Raw genomic sequence first — 19,430 nt, 5'->3', positions numbered from 1 at the left:
GAAGAAAAATATCTGTTAATCCTTAAAAAGTCACAAATAGTTTATTTTTGGCAATTTCAGAGGATACTGAAAATATGGGACTGTTTTTAAGCAAGTACTGAATGTTTTTGTGACATCAATTCTTGCATTTAAAAGCCAGCTCTGCTGACAAAGGATATTAGAATAAACTTTGATATCTATAAAAACCATAGCAGGAAAATAAGGATCTTTTGTAGGAATTTTGGCAAGATTCTCAGAAAGTATATGGCTTCTAGGTATGTATTTAGAATTAATACCACATAGGGATATTTTTAAATGAAGACCAACAAGGGAAAGTGCATTTCCCAGAATAATTCTTAATATAGGCATCAATGAACCACAAGATGCCCCAATGCAAATATCCATTAAGGGTCAAACAGAAAAAAATCTCCCTCATCATCTAATTTCAGTTTTTCCTGCTGGTGTTTAAGGAGCCGTTGTCCTTCATTTCTGCCTGTGGCCATTAATGACTCACAGTTTTCAGACAGTTACTTGGCCACTGAAGATATTTTTAGGTCTTTTACAACTTTTTTTAAATGGCAAAGCAATCCAAGTAGATTAATGAAAGCAGTCAGGTGTCCAGAAGTCATTGGAGCTTCTTATTTCAGAAGATATTTTAACACAACAAAGAATGTTTAACAAGGGCAGCACAACAACAACAAACAGGTTTCAAATTGTGCAGCAGAGGAGTCCCACCATGATCAACAAGGGGAAACAGGCAGCTCTGCAGTGCTTCACAACAAACACTACCTAGAAATTCCTCCTAAGCTTATGAAAATCACTGTTATGTCTTTGATTTTCCCTCCCTCCCTAACTGGAGGTGACTGGAAAAAGGCACCTTCCACTATGAAAAGCATTCTCAAGTCAGAAGGTGGGAGGTGGGTGCTGCTGCATGTGTTTGTTTCTGTGGGCTTGGGTTGTTTGGTTCTTCTAAACACAAGGGAAGGAAAGAGAATGAAAGTAATTTTTGAAGAATACCAATAAATCTATGTGAAACAAACAGAGAATAAGTTCTCACCTAAAAGAATCTCATCTGCACATTATCAGTTAGACACTGATCCTAAACATATTAAAGGAAATGTGAAATGTTACTCCAGAGGACTCTTATCTGAGTGGGAACATTTCTACAACAGTCAAAGAAATCTAAGTTTTACTTCAAATTGCAGTTACTCTCAGTTGCTAAGATACATCTATCAGAATGTCACATAAATTATCAAGAAAGACAAATCTTCTCTCCTGAAGAATGAGCCTGGGAGAATGAGCTGCAGCTTATAATTTGCAGAAGAAAAAAAGAAGGTAAATTAGTGGAAATGTTTACTACAATTGCAATTTTCATTACGTCATGTTTAGCAAACTCCATGTTCCACTCTCCTAGTAGAGGACAATTTATGTCTTCCACCCACACTGAGCATAAACCAGTACATTTGGGGGAGTTGAGCTTTAAAAAAACAATCAACAGTAAAAGCAAAGAAGAGTTACCTCTGCATTATTGTAAAAAGCTGTACTATTTTTTTCTTGCACATCTTCTCCACGTGCTGTGAAGAAAGTCAAAGGGTAGAAATCTTTGTGTGCTGGCTGCTTTCCACTTGCCATCAATTTGCCTTCATAGAAAAGTTCGGATGTGTAACTGTAACGAGGCAAAACAGGGTAAAATGTGGAGTCTACACATGAGCTCACTGATAAAATATGCAAATCTCCCTGATGAAATATGCAACCACAAAATACTTCATAAGGAAAACAGAACCACTGATTACTATTCAGCATCTTCAAATGATTTCTCTGAACTGATATTTCCCTTCTACAGACACAGCAGAAGGCACTAAAAATATGCTTCTCCAACACTTTTTATACAAAGGCTGTTTTCTCATCTGAAGCTCGACTAAGTTATCAACATTCTCACTGATGTTTCACTCAGAAGTTCTGATGGCTGGAAACTGGGCAAAAAGAACACTTGCTGTCTGGCACTGGTTATTCCCCAGGCTGGACAATGAGCTTGCTCATGTCAGTTAAGAGTTATTGAACTTGCAAGATTAATTTACTACAGATTTCGTGTGCACTGAGCACGACGCCGGCCAAGCACTCAGCTGTCAACCAAGCTTTTCTTCTGTGACTTCTACTCCAGGCTGATCTATGTTGCTAGAGACCAGAAACACAACCAGAACAGAGTTCCTCTGCTGGCAGCAGCCATTCCAGCAGCTGGCTGACTGAAAAAGAAATGAGGCAAGAACTACTTCATGGTGGAAAGTAGGAGGGAAAAAGGCAACCTGAATGGAATGAGACAAAAAGGCAGCAAGGAGAGACTGCAGAGTGTTGTTAATGTTATTGCACAGTAGAGTTAAATTAATGCACTGGCTGCCAGTAATGAGTGAATTTTGGTATCATCTCACTTTCAATGCTCAGCCTCCAACCTTCATTTTCTTTGGCTAGCACTCAGGGGCTGCAGGAACCTGAGCAGAGCCTGACATGAAGACAACCAAAGCAGGAGACTGCAGCTGGTGGGTCCATCAAGCTCTTCCAGGATTCCAGCTACTGCAGCTTGAGATGGAAACAGCTGCTCATGGAAAAGCCACAGAAACTTGTCTGCTCCCAATCACCACCAAAGCACTGCAGCCACCCCTGACCTGAACTGGCTCACCCTGGACAACCCTGAAGAACACTGGGCTCCTCTCTGGCTTAGGCTGCAGCAGTCACTCCCCAGCAGCCAGGGAGCAAAACTAACCATCTCTTCTGCAAATTAACTTTCAGTAATGAGATCTCATTAAACAACAAAACTTTTTTTGTATGGGACGTTTTTTCCAATTACAGCTCCAAAGTCAGGCTGAACTAATGGCTCCTGCTTTCCTCTATCTCTCATGGTGTCTCTGCCCCAGTGAGGTAGAGATGATTAACGAGCCCTTCATCTTCCAACACTTCTGTCCTAAGTGTCATGGTCCCATTTGTCAGGGGAAATTCCATTTTATACAAAAAAGAGACTTGAGACATCTCCAAAGGGACCACCAAGAGAGTGTTCAGCTGGTTTCACCTCACACAGCAGCACTTCCCAGGAATTGGGCACACTGGGCTTTTACCAGAGAGCCAACCAGACCCACTGGTGTTTCTGCATCCTCACCTCGGTGTTCAGCAAAGTGGATCTTTCTTGGAACTCCCTGTCTGAACTCCAGCTGCTGAAGTGAATTTTCATGACCTTTCTGAGGTAAATGACATGGAAGTGATCTCTAAAGAAAAGCTAAAATGATCCCTTCCTTTACAGATGTTCTCTCATTTCAAACTCAGAAACTCAAAAAATGGGTAAGAAATTTAGTAGCACTCAGCCTATAACTACAAAGTCCATAACATGAAGACAGATCAAGCTATGTAAAAAATATTTTACATTTTCACTTTTGATTCCCCAGAGCACTTAAATATTTCTGCTTTTGCTTTGAACACAGTGATAACCTAATTAGTATGACTGGATACCAACATAATATTCCTCAGTACATATTTGAGCCAGGATTTAAACTTTAGCATTTTTCCCCATGACTGCACTTATTCTTTCCAGCACAGCTCATGGATGAGCTCATTACACTGGCAGCCATTAGTTTATCATAGCATAAAAATGCAAACCCACTGATTAATGTGTCTTGAAAGAAGTAATAAAAGATGTCAACAGTAAAGAAACACGCTCAAAATTTGACCTATTTTTTCCATTCACAGTTGCATATCCATATGTTCCTTACACTGCCCACAGCTTGCCATTCCAAGATAATCCACCCCAGTAAATCTAAAATTCTGAAATGGCTCAAAGAAGCACAGAAGCTACATAATAAACTGCTGGGTGGTTAAAAAGGGAAAGTTGGCTCTTCTTTGGTTTAGTGTGCAAGCAGCCAAAGCATCCCCACCTGAATGAGGGGTCTGTCCCACAGCCCAGGCAGCTGCTCTAGGAGACCAAATTACCACAGAGAACTACTAATTAACTTTGAAATAAGTAAGATTTCACGCCAGAAACACTTCAGCTGAGCTTGGCTCTTTTGTTCACTGGCAGCAGTCAGAAGAAGCACATGATAGAGTGAAAAAGTTCACACCTACTTGATGATTGCTTCATGGGAGCGATAGTTCTCACAGAGCAGGATCCTGCACGGGAACTCGGCAGGGTAGTGCTCGTAGAGCCGGTCGAGCAGGGAAACATGAAGGTTTCTCTCCCTGGCAAATTCACTGTAGACAAAAGGACTGAGCTGTAATAGACACACACACACAAAGAAAATGTAACTAAATGGGTGGACTTGGAATTTCACGCTCCCAACACATGTATTTGCATCAACCCAAAAATGAAACCTCCCTTTCACTGGACATTCATCGTTGGAAGACACAGACCATGGTTATTCCAAAGAAATGCTCCTGTCTGCCAGAAAAGTAACAAAAGACCATCATGGTCTTAAAGGAACAATAAAATACTCCATAACTATGCAAAGTTATTCTTTTTATTCTTCTATTTAAGTTTAACACTCCCAACTGTGTTTAGAATGACTTTACACCATTATTCTGACAACCACTTCTACAATTAAGTTATTACCACAAATAGTACAAATCAGAAAACAAAGAAATTTTAGTACCATTTAAAAAGCTAAATAGAAATGTTGTTGAAAAAACAAAAACCCAGTGACCTATTTACTGTTACACTAAACTCCTACTGGGCTTGTTTAACAATAAAACCAACATCTACTACAGCAGGAAAAATAGAACCAAAGGAGATGAAAATGAGATTCTTAAAATATCATTTCCAAGCGTAGAAATTAAGCCAATATTTTGTCATTCTGAATTCATATGATTCAGCTACATGTTACGTTTTCAAATTTAAACACTGGACACCTGATAGAAGACCTTCTGTAAGACCCTGAGCTACAGAGCAGCCTGAGACACATAGGCCCTGGGAAGAATTCATTCACACAGCTGGGCTGATGAGATCAAGCCTGAAGTAAGAATTCCAAAAGCATTTTGAGAGTAGTATTTAAAAAGCACTACCCCAGTCCTTGGCATTACTAATATCATTGAAATTATCCAGTAATATTAAATTATTGGTGGCAACACCACTCTGAGTTTGTTACTGTACCAAAGCACACATCCACCCTACTGCTACTGTGAGATGCAAAGAGAATTAAAGGCAAATCTATAAAAGAAAATAAATCTGGCCTAAATCAATAAAGCAAGTAAAGCTGACTTTTCCAAGCATGCTTTCTCATGCCTACAGGCTGAAAAATGACAGGCATAATCAGTGTTTTAAACTCTCCAAACCAAGCAGCTCCCAGGCACTTTGCAGCAACATAAAAGCACTGGCTAGTTTCAGCTTCCCATTTCTCACTTGTTCAAATCTTCACCAGACTAGATGCTTCTAATAAAAATGTGAAGTTCTCTCAATCCCAGTTTTCCATATTCTTGAATTATTTTAAAAACCAACAGGGAATAGCAGTCATAAACTCCAGTAATAAATATCAAATCTTAAATAACATCCCTGGAATTCTCCTTGGCCTCCCCATCTATTATATGATTTGGTGCAATTAAATAACTTGAATAGATAAATACAAATATTATACATATGCACTTCATACTCCAAAATTGCTCTTACCTGCATATGGTCTCCAGCCAAGACAATTCTTGTGTTTTTATTAGCTAATGCTAGAGGCATAATCGTTTCACACTCCATAGCTTGAGCAGCTTCATCTAACAGAATGTGTGTAAAAAACCCTGTAAAACAGAGATATCAGCAAATAAATGAAACTTGCAATTTGATAAAATGAATATTGAAAACAAGAACTTGAACTTAACATTCTGTATTCTGATAGTAACCAAAACTAGAATTTTTAAAAGTATGGCTTACACAAATTAATTTCTAGCAGCTACCGAAAACCACACATTTTTCACACCCATCAAATGACCAACACTGGTCACCTGGTTGCCAGTGACATTAGCAGGAGCCCCCAGGTCTGCCTCTTTCTTGTGATACACATGAAACCAAACATATGTTTTATCTGAGCCCTCCTTACCCCAAGATCTCTTGGCAGACCATCCCTCAAGAGGTTTCTCAAATCTGAAAGTTATTTTGCCACCATGAGACTTGAAGAGCTTTGGACAGTGACAATGACAAGGAATTCCTCATTGAATGTACTTGAGTCCTAGTAATGATTTTATATACTAAAGTTCCCATTAAAATTGCACACATACCTGAGCACTTTGCTGGTTATGGGCTTAAAGGAATGTTGGGGGGGAAAAAAGGAACAGAAGTTGAAGGAAAATTTAAATTCAATCTTATGATAATATTGGACCAAAGGTTTGGTGGGAATCTATGCACTGGAGAACATGCACTTGAAAAGAAACTTGGCCACTTTAGACTTATATTTTATTAAATCTAAATTCAGGATAGGTATCGAAGTGGTTTCATACATTGATGTCTGTGTTATATTAAGGTTTAAAACAAAGTATTAGAGGACTTAGTGCACCATCCAATTCAGATTACATACATAAAAATGCAGCAATTTTCTTTGGAAAATATGAATTTCTTACAGCTGCACAGACATTGCTATGCCATGACTGTACACAGCCTGCTGCCAAACAAAGCAGCTATTTCTATCTGAAGACCCAAAAATATTTACCATAAATTCCATATTAGTTTTCGCTGTTGCAACAAATGCTTAAATGTAGCCATAAAAAACTAATCCTAACAACTTATGTAGAGAAATTCCATGTTCTGCAAAAAGCAGATGGATGTAATTTGGAGATCAGGAAAATAATAAACCCTATGCAGCCTCTGTCCCAAAAAATCAGTCTAATATCTTTCAGTTTAGAAAACAACCCTAAATGTATCATGTTAACAAAGACAGGGCTTGTATGTGTGGGAGTTGCTTGCAAAGCTAAACAATTCACAAAACAAGGGAAAAAAGCTCTCTGTTATTTATGCTTACATGCTCCACTGAGTAATGACCTTAATGAGCATAATATTCAAAGTCAGAATCTCAAACAGAATTTTCCCTCTTGGATCTCAGAAACACCAGATCATACATAGTATTGCTTCTTTATTTAATTTTTTTTTAAGAAGGAAAAAAAAAAGAACAAGCAAAAGGTTAATTAGAATGCCAGCAGTTTACAGCTTTGTAATAAACATTTATTCATAAAAAACCAAACAAGCATGTTAAGATTATCATTGTTTACTTTATTTTTTAACAGTTCCAAGAATTGGGTAAGGGACCAACAGTGGCAAGAGGAAGATATTTCTTAAGCATGGACACTTCTTTTCTAGAAATTATCTTACCTGGCTCAAGATCCAGCTGACATAGGTATTGTGATGTATTTAAAGTAACAACTACTACTCGTTGCTTAAGAATGTCTTCTTTCTGTGGCATCTGAAAGGTGGAATGTGTGCTTGAAATCAAACAGTACTGATGCACAACTGGGTGAACAGTCTTTACCCAGCGATTTCGGAAATATACCCTAGGAAAGAAAAAGGGGTTTATTTTCCATCAGCTTTGAACACTGCCTAATATTTCAAATATTTCAAACACTAATATTCTGTTTTCTGAAAAGTAAGTATCATCTTCAAGAAGCAAAACGGCATAACTGTGCAGAATTACATGCTAAAATGTCTTGGATGCACCTTCTATAATTGCAGTGCAGTTTTACATACATGAACAGTTAGCAGGTTTTATTTCACATATAGAAATCTTTAAATTCTTCAAATATTTATATCCTGTGATCCTCACATCAATGCCTATTTAATTTTAAACTCACAGTAAACACATTTTAAATAAATATTGGCTGACCTGGAATGTAACTACAGCCCAGAGTATGGAACTGACAGTGGTCTGCACATCTCAGCCAAAGCAGCTGATACATGAAAAATACTCAAACCCTGCTGATCCTCCCACCCATCCCGTGTGCTGTCTGCATTCTACAAACCAAACATGAGGTGGATTCATCTTTTTACCATACAGGGCCATAACTGTGATATCCTGGATAAAAGAATGGGCAAATAGTGCCAGAAGTTGGGCTGGAGTCTAAAATATAAGGACATTGGCTGGATTTCAGACACCCTTCCATGACACATCAGGTCATTTTAAGCACCATCCCATGGGATCAGCGATGAATTTTTCTCAGGAAGGGATGACCTGTTACAGCCAGTCTGGCTACACGGAACAGAAACACAGAGGACACAAAGGCTGTGCCCCAGAGCACAGGGTACAAGTAACTCCACAGGGTAAACACATCCAGCAAGGAGCTGGATAAAGGAGCCTTGTGACACCTCCATCAGGTGCTCCTCACCACCATCATCTCTACCAAGAACTATGAATCTGAAGTAGAACCTTTAAACTACAAGAAATTATTGTACAGAAATTAAAGTTTAAATTTAGTTCTAAAGAATGAAATTAATTAAATTAATTTCAGTTCTAAATATGGGATTTAATGCTGTTCCGTTTATGTACTCATTATTTTATTTCTCCTGCACCCATAGTTCAAATCCCAAATCATTAATAAAGTGTTTGAAAATGTGTAATTATGCACCTAATTGCAGAGCATGATTGCACTGGCTGGACTCTGGATATCACATGTCCACCCACGACTGAAAATTACAGCTGAGCTCCATGTGATGCGAGAGAAACGAGTACCAGCATTAGAATAAATCTGGTTTGTGAAGATACATTGCCCATTTTGGACAAAATGAAATTCAAAGGCACCTCAGTACCCTGAATGACTTTTGATTTGACAACACAACCAAGGCAAATCCACAGTTGGAGAGCAAAGGTAACTCCAGGTAAAACTGGGTTCAGGGCAGGAACAACCCCCACACTCCTGAGTCATTCTCAGAACAAGAGGTTTCTAATGTCACCCCCAGATATTTATTTCCTCTCAGCTATCAAAGGGATGAGCTTTATTTGATGAACTGTTTTTACACCAAGTCATGGCCTAACAGCTACAACAAGGGAGCAAGATGACCCCTGCTCCACTTGTCCCAGCTTTTTTATCCTCAGCTTTTGTGTGCTTCACTTTCCCAACCTGAGCTGAGGTTATACTCACCCACCACCTCACAGGAGTACTGTGAGCATTACTGAGTTTATTGGGAGTTTATGTTTGTAAAGCACTTTGAGATTCTTGGATGAAAGGTGCTATTGAAATGCAAAATATTATGGTTATTAGACATTATTATACCATGCACTGTCTTTTATTACAAAAATTCAACTGTGGGTGACTCACAGATTGGCTGACAGCATTTCAAACTGCATTGCTGCTTACCCATTAATTTCTTTTATTTTGATGTGAGATCAAATAGGTATCCCAGAGCTATTATTCACCACTGGCATAAAAACACCTGACAGATGTGACTACTTCGAAAATGTCAGGAGAGAAGTTAAGCCTCACTGAACAAGGACCTTTTTTTTTCTCAGGTGCAACTTGGGCTAATAAAATCACCCATAATTTCATTATTAGGTGTTTTTTTATCAAAGTTGGAAGAACCAATTACAAAAATGGGGTTTAACAGCTTAACACAAATCACAACATTTCACCCTGCAACATGTCCTCAACTTCTGATTAAACAAAAGACTAAACTTCTAAAATGTTTAGTCTTAACCCTGCATGAGCAGAGTCCCTGAACTCCAGCAGAGCCAGGTAGTTACAATCAAAACTTCAGTTCTTCAAAACTTCACTTCTCCCTATTCTGAGCTTGACTCCTCTCAGTTCAGAACAGAAAGGCCAGGAGTCTGCCCTCCAATAAACCTTTCTGGGACACATCCCACCTCCTCAGCTTTGGGGCTGGTACTTAACACTGAAATCCCTCAAGAAAAAAAGAGCACAAAACTCAGAGGGAAAGGAAGCTAGCAGGGTAATTTCATGAGATCACAAAAAAAAAAAAATCTAAATAGTCCCAAGAAGCCTAAAGGAAACTTTAAAAGCACCTGATTTCCCTCTTCTATTTCTCTAGATCCATCTCCAAAGAGAGGCTCATTCTCACAAACAAATATGTTCCCTGAGATGCAGAAAACATGTGAAAAACCTGTCCTACAACTTGAAAGTCCTCTTTTTTAAATCCCTTTTTCCTTTAAGGATGGACAAGATGGAAGCTAGAGTTTCAACAAAAAAGTCATTGGCAGAACAGTCATTTATTTTCCAAACTAATGTTTGGTAAGATGAATTAATTCCATTTTCAGTACAAGAACTTGGTTGGAAAAGGGGGCAATGGTCTTTCAAAACCTGCTGGGGGTTTTTGGTCTGGGTTGTTGTTTGCTTTCTTTTTAAATGCAACTTTGGCTCCTATGGATTATTTTTCATAAGCTGGGTAATTCTCAGCTAGCAGCCACATACCAAAGCCACCTGGTTCCAGGATAGATGCAGAATTTACACATGAATGTTATGATCAAAGTAGTACAAAAATGAACTGAAGGGGTTTCAGTGAGATATTTTTAACAGGACCAACTTATTTTTTGACACTGCTGAACCAAAGACATTAGTTTTATTTATTCCCCAGCAGGACCATGCTTAGGAATAAATAAAAATACTCAATATACAGATAAAGGCTGTATCAACCTCTTTCCTTTTCCCTTAGTATTCCAAATAAAACCAGTGTATGGAAACAACAAAATCTGAAATATGCAAGTAAAATATTACTAAATTCATATTATAATAACACCTCAACCACTGCTCAGCAACATACAGAGGAATTGCTGCTATCTGCTTGCTGGAGTTTTTAGGAGAGGGTGATAATCTGAATTCTCCTGCTCCAGTGCTCTCCTACCTCAGCAACCACCTCCAGAAGGTTCCAGCAGCTGATGGAGACAGGCACATCCAGGGAGCAAAAGCAAATACAAATCAGGAGCCAATTACTCCCTCTTACAGCTCTGACTCACCATCTGAAGGTGCCTGGCTGCTCCTGCACACTAAAAATCAGGTGGCTCACCATCAAACAGCAGCACTTAATCCAGGCTCTCTCCTCCCAGCTGTAGCCTGGGTTTAGGTTTCAATCCTTCAGAAACATTTCTGCATTCATTTACATAAGCATTTGAAATTGTTTCAGTGTCAAGTTTCTCCAGTAAAAGGCAGATTTTGGAGTGTGCCCCTAATACAGTTGACTCATCTAATCAAAGCCAGAGGCACAGGTTTTTTTCTGGGTAATAATTTGTTTATGGGCATCAGGACTATGGGAATTTGGCCTTCAGGCTTCGCTGGTATTTCATTTAGGTGCAGAAGTTAGATTTAACATAAATTCTCACTGTTCACTCTGACTCTGTATTTTCCAAAGGGCATAGGAAGTTATTTTATTAAGAGATAATACAAATTTATAACTTGATATTTAAACAAAAAGCTCCACAAACTCTGCTTTTCAAACTTTTATGTCACATCGTTGACAGGATAATTTATTTAATGTACATCTTACCCACGGAAATATCTACATGGTTTTCAGTACAAAACGTTAAATAATTTAGCGTTCCTTCTTTAAAAGCAACATAAATATTATAAAATATTGTGTTGCTCCCCACTAAGCCAACTCATCACTTGTAGAGCAAATAAGGGATAAAATCTACAGCAGAGTTCAGTTATTTAGAAACACAACAAACTCTGCAAGCAGCACCTCTACCTTGAATAATTAACTGCTTCCACTCCACTTGATGTTTCCTTTTAAATACTGCAAGAGGCTCAGATCCCCCTGTTTAATCTAACAGTAATGATTTTAATTTGAAAATACACCTTTACAACATCAATAAGGAAGGTACATCCATAAATAATTTTGGACTGGGAGTCTCACAAACTCCAGTTTGTATTCAGAAAAATTGACCTTTAACTCCTGCCAGAGCAGGTTAATGCACTTTGTGTTCAAACAACATTATCTGTCAGATTTTTCATTTGAACCATACATACTTGTGGATTCATTAACATATATACACAACTCCAGAGGTGCCTCCATTTTCTTAAACTTCAATTTTTTTATAGAGGTGTCCTGTTTGAACAGCATCAGACAATCTACAGCAGCACTTTCTGAAGGCTTTACAACAAATACTACAATAATTAAATTTAAATTCAAACATTCAGTGATTTTAAGTTACGTGCTGTGATTCTCTTAGCAAATATGCTAATAAATTTTAACCATAATATACCACTTTTTATGTTTTTTGTATTTCTGAGACTGGACTACACAGTTGAAAACAAGGCAGCAACAACCTGGCAACAATAAAACTGTATTTATCTCCTTGCACTGTTACATCACACTTCAATATTCCCAAAAAGGTCAATTACACACATTTTTTCCCTTCAGAAAATTAAGACTCCATGAAGTTTTTCATCCCAAAGTGCTTTACAAATCATCTTAAGACAATCTGTGTTAAAATACAACCAGATCAAAGACATCTTTTAAAAAATAACACTGCCTCCTTTCCCCTGGCCAGCCCCTCAGTGTCTGTAAGATGTCACATGGCAACCAAAGCCAACAGACCTAAGAGAATTTACACCTGTTACAAATGTGGTCTTTTCATATAACTTCATTGCCTTTACTGACATTGCATAAAATATAAGTCCAGGATGGCTTTTAACAGCTAGCAAGTAAACGCAGAGTAATTTTCTTAGTAATATTATAAATTCACCCACTGGCATTCAGAAAATGATGCCCATAATTTAAAATATATATATATATACACCAAGCTAGCAGCATAAAGTAGACATTGTGATTACTGAGCAAAACGCTCCCAGGAGCAGATTTATGGCCATAAATAAATCCTCCTTAACTATTTCCATGCAAGTTTACCCTCCTTGCTCTTAAGATTCTGCTTCTTTTTTTTTTCCCTAAGCCAATTTCCCTAATACACAATAAGTAAGTACATTTCAACACATCAATAATCACTCCACACAGATTTATCAGAAGAGGCCAAACTACTTTCATATGATTCTCTAAGTAGCTCCTATGTTTCCAAAACCCAAAATGTTTCTCCAAGAAGCCAGGTGGGGAGCCCCAGTTTCCAAATTAGCCTTGTAATTGTGAGTTAAACTTTTCAGAAATTAAAATACAACTAAAGTCCATCTTCTTTTATCATAGTAGCTTTTAGAGGAGTGTATCAAAAGCTTGCTCATTAGGAAAGACACATTTATCAACAGAATAATAAAAGCTTAAAAAAGGATGTCTTTATTTTTATTTAACAAATTACTGAAAATTATGTTACAATATTTCACATTCCTTTTAGGCTGTTTTTAAAAGCACTGCTGGTAATGCCAATAAGCTTTTATACTTTAAAAATTCTTTAACCTTTTTTTATAGACACCTTTTCTTAAGAACAGTATTTTATAGATACATAATAAGCCTTAAAAAAATACCTGAGAGGTCTTGCCTGGGGATTGCCTGCTTCTACATATGGATGTAAATAATCCTTTATGTAGAGGTCAGCAGCACTATTAGAATGGGTGCAAATGAGAATCCTGCTGGAATAAATGGATGCAAATAAAAAAGCAATGAAGAAACAGAAAACAATTCAAAGCAGTAAATATAAAAGAAAGGAAACAGTGGCCATCCTCCTGCACATTCCTCTTCATGGAACTACTCACTGGCCTACTGCACTTCCCATGATTCAGCCCTCAGCTCAAACCCATCAGTTATCAAACAGGTTTTCAACAATCATTTCGTATTTATTAATCTGGATTTGATTTTAAAGCCCAGCTTTTGTTATCTACCATGCTGCAAGACTTCCCACGCCGAGCAAATCACAGCCATTCTACAAAACTTCCACATTAATTAGTTTTGTTCTAAATGGCAAATACAGGCTAAGATTGTAAAATTACTTTATCAACCCAATTGATGAAGAATGCCTTGGGTTTGTTGCTTTCTAAGCTGGGTGGAAATTCTGTATTTCTACCTCTGACTTGAATTCTAGCCAAAAAATCCCATCCTCTGTGCTGGTGGGGCCCTGCTCTGTGCTCAGTGCCCCCCTCACCTGGTGTCCTGCTGCTGGAGGATGTGCTTGACTGCCTGAGCCAGAGTGAAGGTTTTTCCTGTCCCATAGGGACCGATGATAAGAACGGGGGGCAGCTGGATGGAGAGCGGGGTGGTGATGGCCAGAACAGCCTCCTTCTGCTTCGCGTTCAGCCGCGGGTCCAGCTGCTCGTCCCACTGCCTGTGCAAAGGTTACAAACAGCTCTCACCATCCACTGCCAGGCAGACATTCAATCAGGGATGATTTCAAAAGAGTTCAAGAAACTGAAGAGCCTCCACAGAGCTGCTGTGTGGATTGTGTCGCTGAGGCACGTGAAACAAATCAACAAATCTAGCAAAACAATCACACACTTTAATCATAAAAATTTGCTATTTGCAATAATCCAGTTGTGGGGGGGGAGGTTTCAACCTATTCTCAATTTACATCATCCCAACTAACAACAGTCAACCTGCACAGCACACATTCTAGAAGGACATACTGCACCTTTCCCTGATAACAAAAGCAGGTAAACATACAAAGATTTTTCTATTATGCAAATAATAGTTCCATTAGTTATGTTTTTTCCCTGTAGCATTTACGCTGTTAACTTTAAAAGTAACCAGTTACACAACCTCAAGGCTTGGTAAAAGCTATCTAAAATCAAATTTAAAAACTATTGACTACCAGTTAACTACAAACTTCTCTTGACTTTTTTTTTTTTTTTTAAGATCATCAGGGCACATACCTCTAATGGGAATTAACTCTATAAAAAGGATTTTTGTTGTAAGCAGCCAGTGATGCCAGCACTGGGAGGAAGATGCTTTCAGAAAATTCCAATGAGCATAAGAAGTTAAAGATTTCTAGACAGAGTTTTTAATATTCCCACTGACAGATTTAAAAGTAGGCATGCATAGTAAAAAACACCTGTCACTGCTGCACATATGGCCATACTTTAGTAATGTGATCTGCTTTGGTACAAGCACCACACTTCTTACAGACTGGGAAAGTTTCTGTTCAGAAGTAGTTAGCAACAGGGAGCAAGATCAAGAGGGAATTGACTGAATTTTGACTTTTGAGATGCCTATGAACAGCAGGCTGGCAAAAGACTAAGAAATACAGGAAAGGAACAGGGACATAAAACAGACATAGAAGAAAAACAGGAAAGACAGTTTGGAGTTAGCTTGATTCCTAAGGAAAGACAAATCAAGCCATCAGATGGAACTGATTTAAACTGAACTATAATCATTGCATATATTTTTTATGTATACAAAAAATACAAAACACTATACCAACGTGCAACTGGTATGTAAATAGCATATAAAACTTCTATCCTACTTGACTTGCCTCCTTTTTATTGAAATCACTGCTTACTTCCAAGTAAGTGTTTATTCTTAAACACTATTTTTAAACACAATTTCATTGTCCTTGTAAGATTCACTCAGAACCTAATTAAGTCAGTGAACAGATTGGCAGTGACCTCCATTAGCTTTGTAGTGTAACTCCAAACAGAACCTCTTCCCTTCTTCCTCTCGGTGCTGTCAAATCTCTGATGCACACAGTGATAATCCCACCCAGAACACTGATCCCACCCTTGTGCTGGATCTGTTCTTACAGTTCCAGACACAAACAATCATTTTCCCATTGTTTTTTGTCATACAATACTCACTGTCTCAGCCTTCTGACAGACTGCCTTCCTTTCAATCTGGGCTATCTCCTGATTTCTCCTGCATCAAAATCACACTCCTAATTCTCACCTTCAAGACCTCACACAACTCCTCCCAGGCTGTGCAGACTATCAGCTCCCATTCCTCTCCAAGCACAGAAAGCTCATGCCTCTTTTACCAAGAGCAAGAACACTGACCATATCTATCCCCTGAGCCACACAGCCTCACATTTCTCCTCCCTAAGCTTCCTCTTCCAAACTATTTTTACTGTATCAGCCTTACATTTCTTTAGAATATTTATATAACACAGAGGTTTATCATTTCATAAAGGAAACTGTGAGATGTGTATAGAAAGAATCTCTGGGCTGCTTCTTTAGGAGTCATTGCCACACCTTCCATAACCACACCCTCTGGGATATGTCCAGATCTCACTGCAGCTCAACAAGAACTAATGGATCAGTCCTTGGAACCAGAACTCTGCATCTTGGGACCCTGCAGAGCACTGCTGGAAGTGGCACTGCCACTCCTATGAAGTCTAACGTTTTCAGAGGAGGATGGCAGCACAGAAATTAGCAGCAGGTTTGTTCTCTGCAGCCACAGTAAACTGTGATGCCTCCAAACCCTCAGCTCAGCCCCAGGGAAAACCATTCAGTGGGTTCTGGCCCTGGGAGGATCATTCCTCTTGTTTTATTCAGCAGTTTCCCCCCCTTCTCAGAAGCCCTCACCACTAATCAGGCTTGTTTCCTGTTTGAGAACAGATTTCAGCCATCTGCTCTGAGAAATTCAGAGCTGCATTCCCACCCAAGCTTTGATTTTAAAGTGTTTGTGTACCTGTTGGGACTCCAGGGTATGGTGGGAGTCATGCTGACATCTGGAAACAAAATGCTGTTGTCCTTAATCCTGTCCAAGGCATAATGCATTTCACAGAGGGGTAACCGGTTCAACTGGAACTGAAGCTCAACCTGCACAACAAACCAATGAATAAACAGAGGTGAACAAAAAGGATTCATTTAGAAAATGCTCATTAGACTTTGCTGTACATGATACATTTTTATCTTCCTGCACACCACTGGCTCTCAGAAGAAAATAGCAAACAGCATTCAATCCAAAGATCTGTGATAAAATTAACTTGCCTTTTTGTTGTTGTTGTTTAGAATCAAAGATAAATACAGCTTTTTCTTTAATTTAATTTTGTTGTTTGACTTTTAAGATTAAATTCCACTGTACTTTCAGAAAAAAAATTAAAGGGAAAGCATTCTTGGAATTTTTTTTTAAATACAAAAAATAGTCCTGGAAAATATTATTGTCCTAAAACATTGTTTTTACAAATGTAAGCTTTCATCTCTTATTGTAAGAACAACCTCAAGAAAATGCCAGGCCAGAAGTTTTACCATATCAACAAATTACATAAATCAGCAAAGATAAACTCCAAACATTATTTCTGGTCAAACACTCTGGAACAGCATAACTTGTCATTTTTGTTCAATTATTAGGACTCCCCAAAAGTTAATTTCTAACAATTAGCTGCTTACCAATACATTCATGGTTTTGTTCTCTCAATTACAGGTGTTTCAATGCTAGTAAATAAAAGATATTGCCAACATAAATTCTGGTACAAAGCCAGAAACATCACGCAGAGCACTTAACATTCCTGATTCAATTCAGAACGGAACAATGGAGAGTGAAAGTAGTTGACACATACACACACACTGAAAGGGTAAAGAGAAAAGTACATTCTAAATTTGAACAAGGGATAAAAGAGCTCCCCGGGAAATTATTCATAAAAACAGTTCACTCAGATTATCACTTACACAGATTTAAATTTGTAATAATTAATCTCCCCAGAAACAAATTAATCTGATCAGAGTATTATGCCAAAGAACTCCACATTCACAACAGACCAGAAGCCTTTAGACAAAATTTGACACAGATCTGCACTAATAAAAACCAACATAAAAACACCAAAAGCTGCTGAAGAACTTCAAGAGACTAATGCACATTTTTAGGTTTATTTCCAAAGCACTGCTGTCACTATGTATTTATGTAATTACTGTGCTACAAAGCTATTAAACATTTTTGATTAAACAGGAGTAAGTAAGTCTCTTTCTGAGATGTACAATGAGTGTGAACAGCAGCCACACCACTGCAACCCGTCTGGAAAAGCACCCCCCAATTACCTGGAAATATCAATTATTTAACAATTTCTAAGGCCATCTGCACCACGAGATTCCAGAACCACCTGCCAGAAGCTGGTTCTGTCCTGGCAAACAGGAGATGAGAAGAACAGACCCAGAGCAAAGATGAGCTGAACCTGCTCCATCAGCAGGTGCAGCCCCTGTGTCACCCAGGGAAAAGCCATGGAGGTGGCAGTCATTCCAAAGGTACCCCCATGCCCAAAGCAACAACCTGCCCTCACAGCTAATGATTTTCTCCTCTAGCACTCACTGATCTGATGTTAGCCCATTCTTACTTAATCACACTTTAATCTCGTGGTAATTAGTGCTACCAAGCAGAAAGTTCAACAAACACAAAGCAATACTAGAATACAATTTTACAATTATCTTTTTTGACAACTTATATAAAACCTTAAGAAGTCCTTGACAAGTAAAAAGGAAGGACAGAAGGAAGGAAAGGAAAAGTGATCACTTCTCTTTCAAAGCCATATAAAAGCCTCCTCTCAGGAACCTTCTCCTACGGAGGAGAATTCCCCATACAGAGGAATAATTTATCCTTCTACATTTAACTCCTTGTTGTACCTGACACTCCTTTATCTGCCCACGAAGCCCCTTTCCCACCACAGGGATCACTCTGGTGTACAGTAATGTTCACTACTGGCAGATCATCTCCTTCAAAAGGCTTTGTAAATTAGCATTTTCTTTTTCCTACTCTTATTTCAGTATTACAATGTTCATGTCATTATGTAGCACGTAAAATCAACACTAGCTTTGCTGTAAATAAACAATGTTTGCTTGTATCCCTGCAGAGTATAGCCATTAACTTTCCATCTCTGGCAGATATAGAGACATTAAATATTCATCTTGACTACCACATTTTACAGCAAGATGTACAACCATAAGTCTGAAGACAAGGGCAGCAACAAATCTGACAGCGTTAAGCACGGAGCTCACAGAGGTGTTTGGAACTGCTAAGAAAACTTTTTTTTTTTTTAACAGGACACATGAAAATTCAAGAATTCTTTTTCCATCTGTGCAATTTGTGCCCCCCAGCCCCATTGTGCACAGCAGGGCTGGCACTTCTCAGCAGTGACAGCACAGCTCCTCCTGCCCCATGGGCACCTCTGCCCTACCCATCCCTCCCAGCACTGCTCTGTCCCCCAAGCACAACCTGCACGTTTGGCAAATGGCACTGGTCCCAAACTCCTGCTTTGATCTAGCCGAGGAAAATATCTTTGCTCAGGCAGACCCAAGGCTGACAAAAAAACACACAACCTAACGAGGGTGATTTAAATGCAGAAAAGCTGTGATGCTCATCTGGGTGACACTTTAACAGCCCCTTCTGGGAGTCCAAGCAAGGTGCCTGGCATTAAATACCTCCTATTATCTACCTGCATTCACCACTTTCTTAACAGCTTGTGATTTGTTTTGCTTTTAATGCTGCTTGGATGGAATCAAATAGTTCTATTTGCTGCTGCAGAGTAGTGAATGAGGCTGTCTGGGAAGGAGAGGCATATAACCTCCTTTAATATACATTCCACAATCAGAAAACAGTGGGAAAGGAAGTTAATCCATTGCAGGTTCACAGAGCAGGACAGAGAACAGAGGAGCCACTCCAAAAATAAAAGAGTGGCAGCAGCCACAGTGCTTTAAAGTGCACTCCA

The 19,430-nt window shown here is 38.7% G+C and overlaps 1 protein-coding gene across 4 annotated transcripts in view; it reads right to left on the bottom strand.

Annotated features, from left to right (window-relative positions):
* Positions 1 to 19,430, bottom strand: part of HELZ (helicase with zinc finger) — an 85,262-nt gene that overhangs the window by 25,370 nt on the left and 40,462 nt on the right. For 3 of the 4 annotated variants that reach the window (XM_039715906.1, XM_039715909.1, XM_039715907.1), the window contains 7 exons: positions 16,424 to 16,554; positions 13,950 to 14,129; positions 13,336 to 13,440; positions 7,298 to 7,476; positions 5,618 to 5,736; positions 4,084 to 4,229; positions 1,498 to 1,645 (listed from right to left, as the gene is read on the bottom strand). In XM_039715906.1, the coding sequence (XP_039571840.1) occupies positions 1,498 to 1,645; positions 4,084 to 4,229; positions 5,618 to 5,736; positions 7,298 to 7,476; positions 13,336 to 13,440; positions 13,950 to 14,129; positions 16,424 to 16,554 (1,008 nt within the window). The remainder of the gene's footprint in view (positions 1 to 1,497; positions 1,646 to 4,083; positions 4,230 to 5,617; positions 5,737 to 7,297; positions 7,477 to 13,335; positions 13,441 to 13,949; positions 14,130 to 16,423; positions 16,555 to 19,430) is intronic. The other variant, XM_039715908.1, reaches the window with a different exon arrangement.

This window comes from Passer montanus, unplaced genomic scaffold, assembly GCF_014805655.1.
Source record: "Passer montanus isolate IOZ18808 unplaced genomic scaffold, ASM1480565v1 scaffold35, whole genome shotgun sequence".
Lineage (NCBI taxonomy): Eukaryota > Metazoa > Chordata > Aves > Passeriformes > Passeridae > Passer > Passer montanus.
This window is presented reverse-complemented; position numbering and strand designations above follow the sequence as displayed.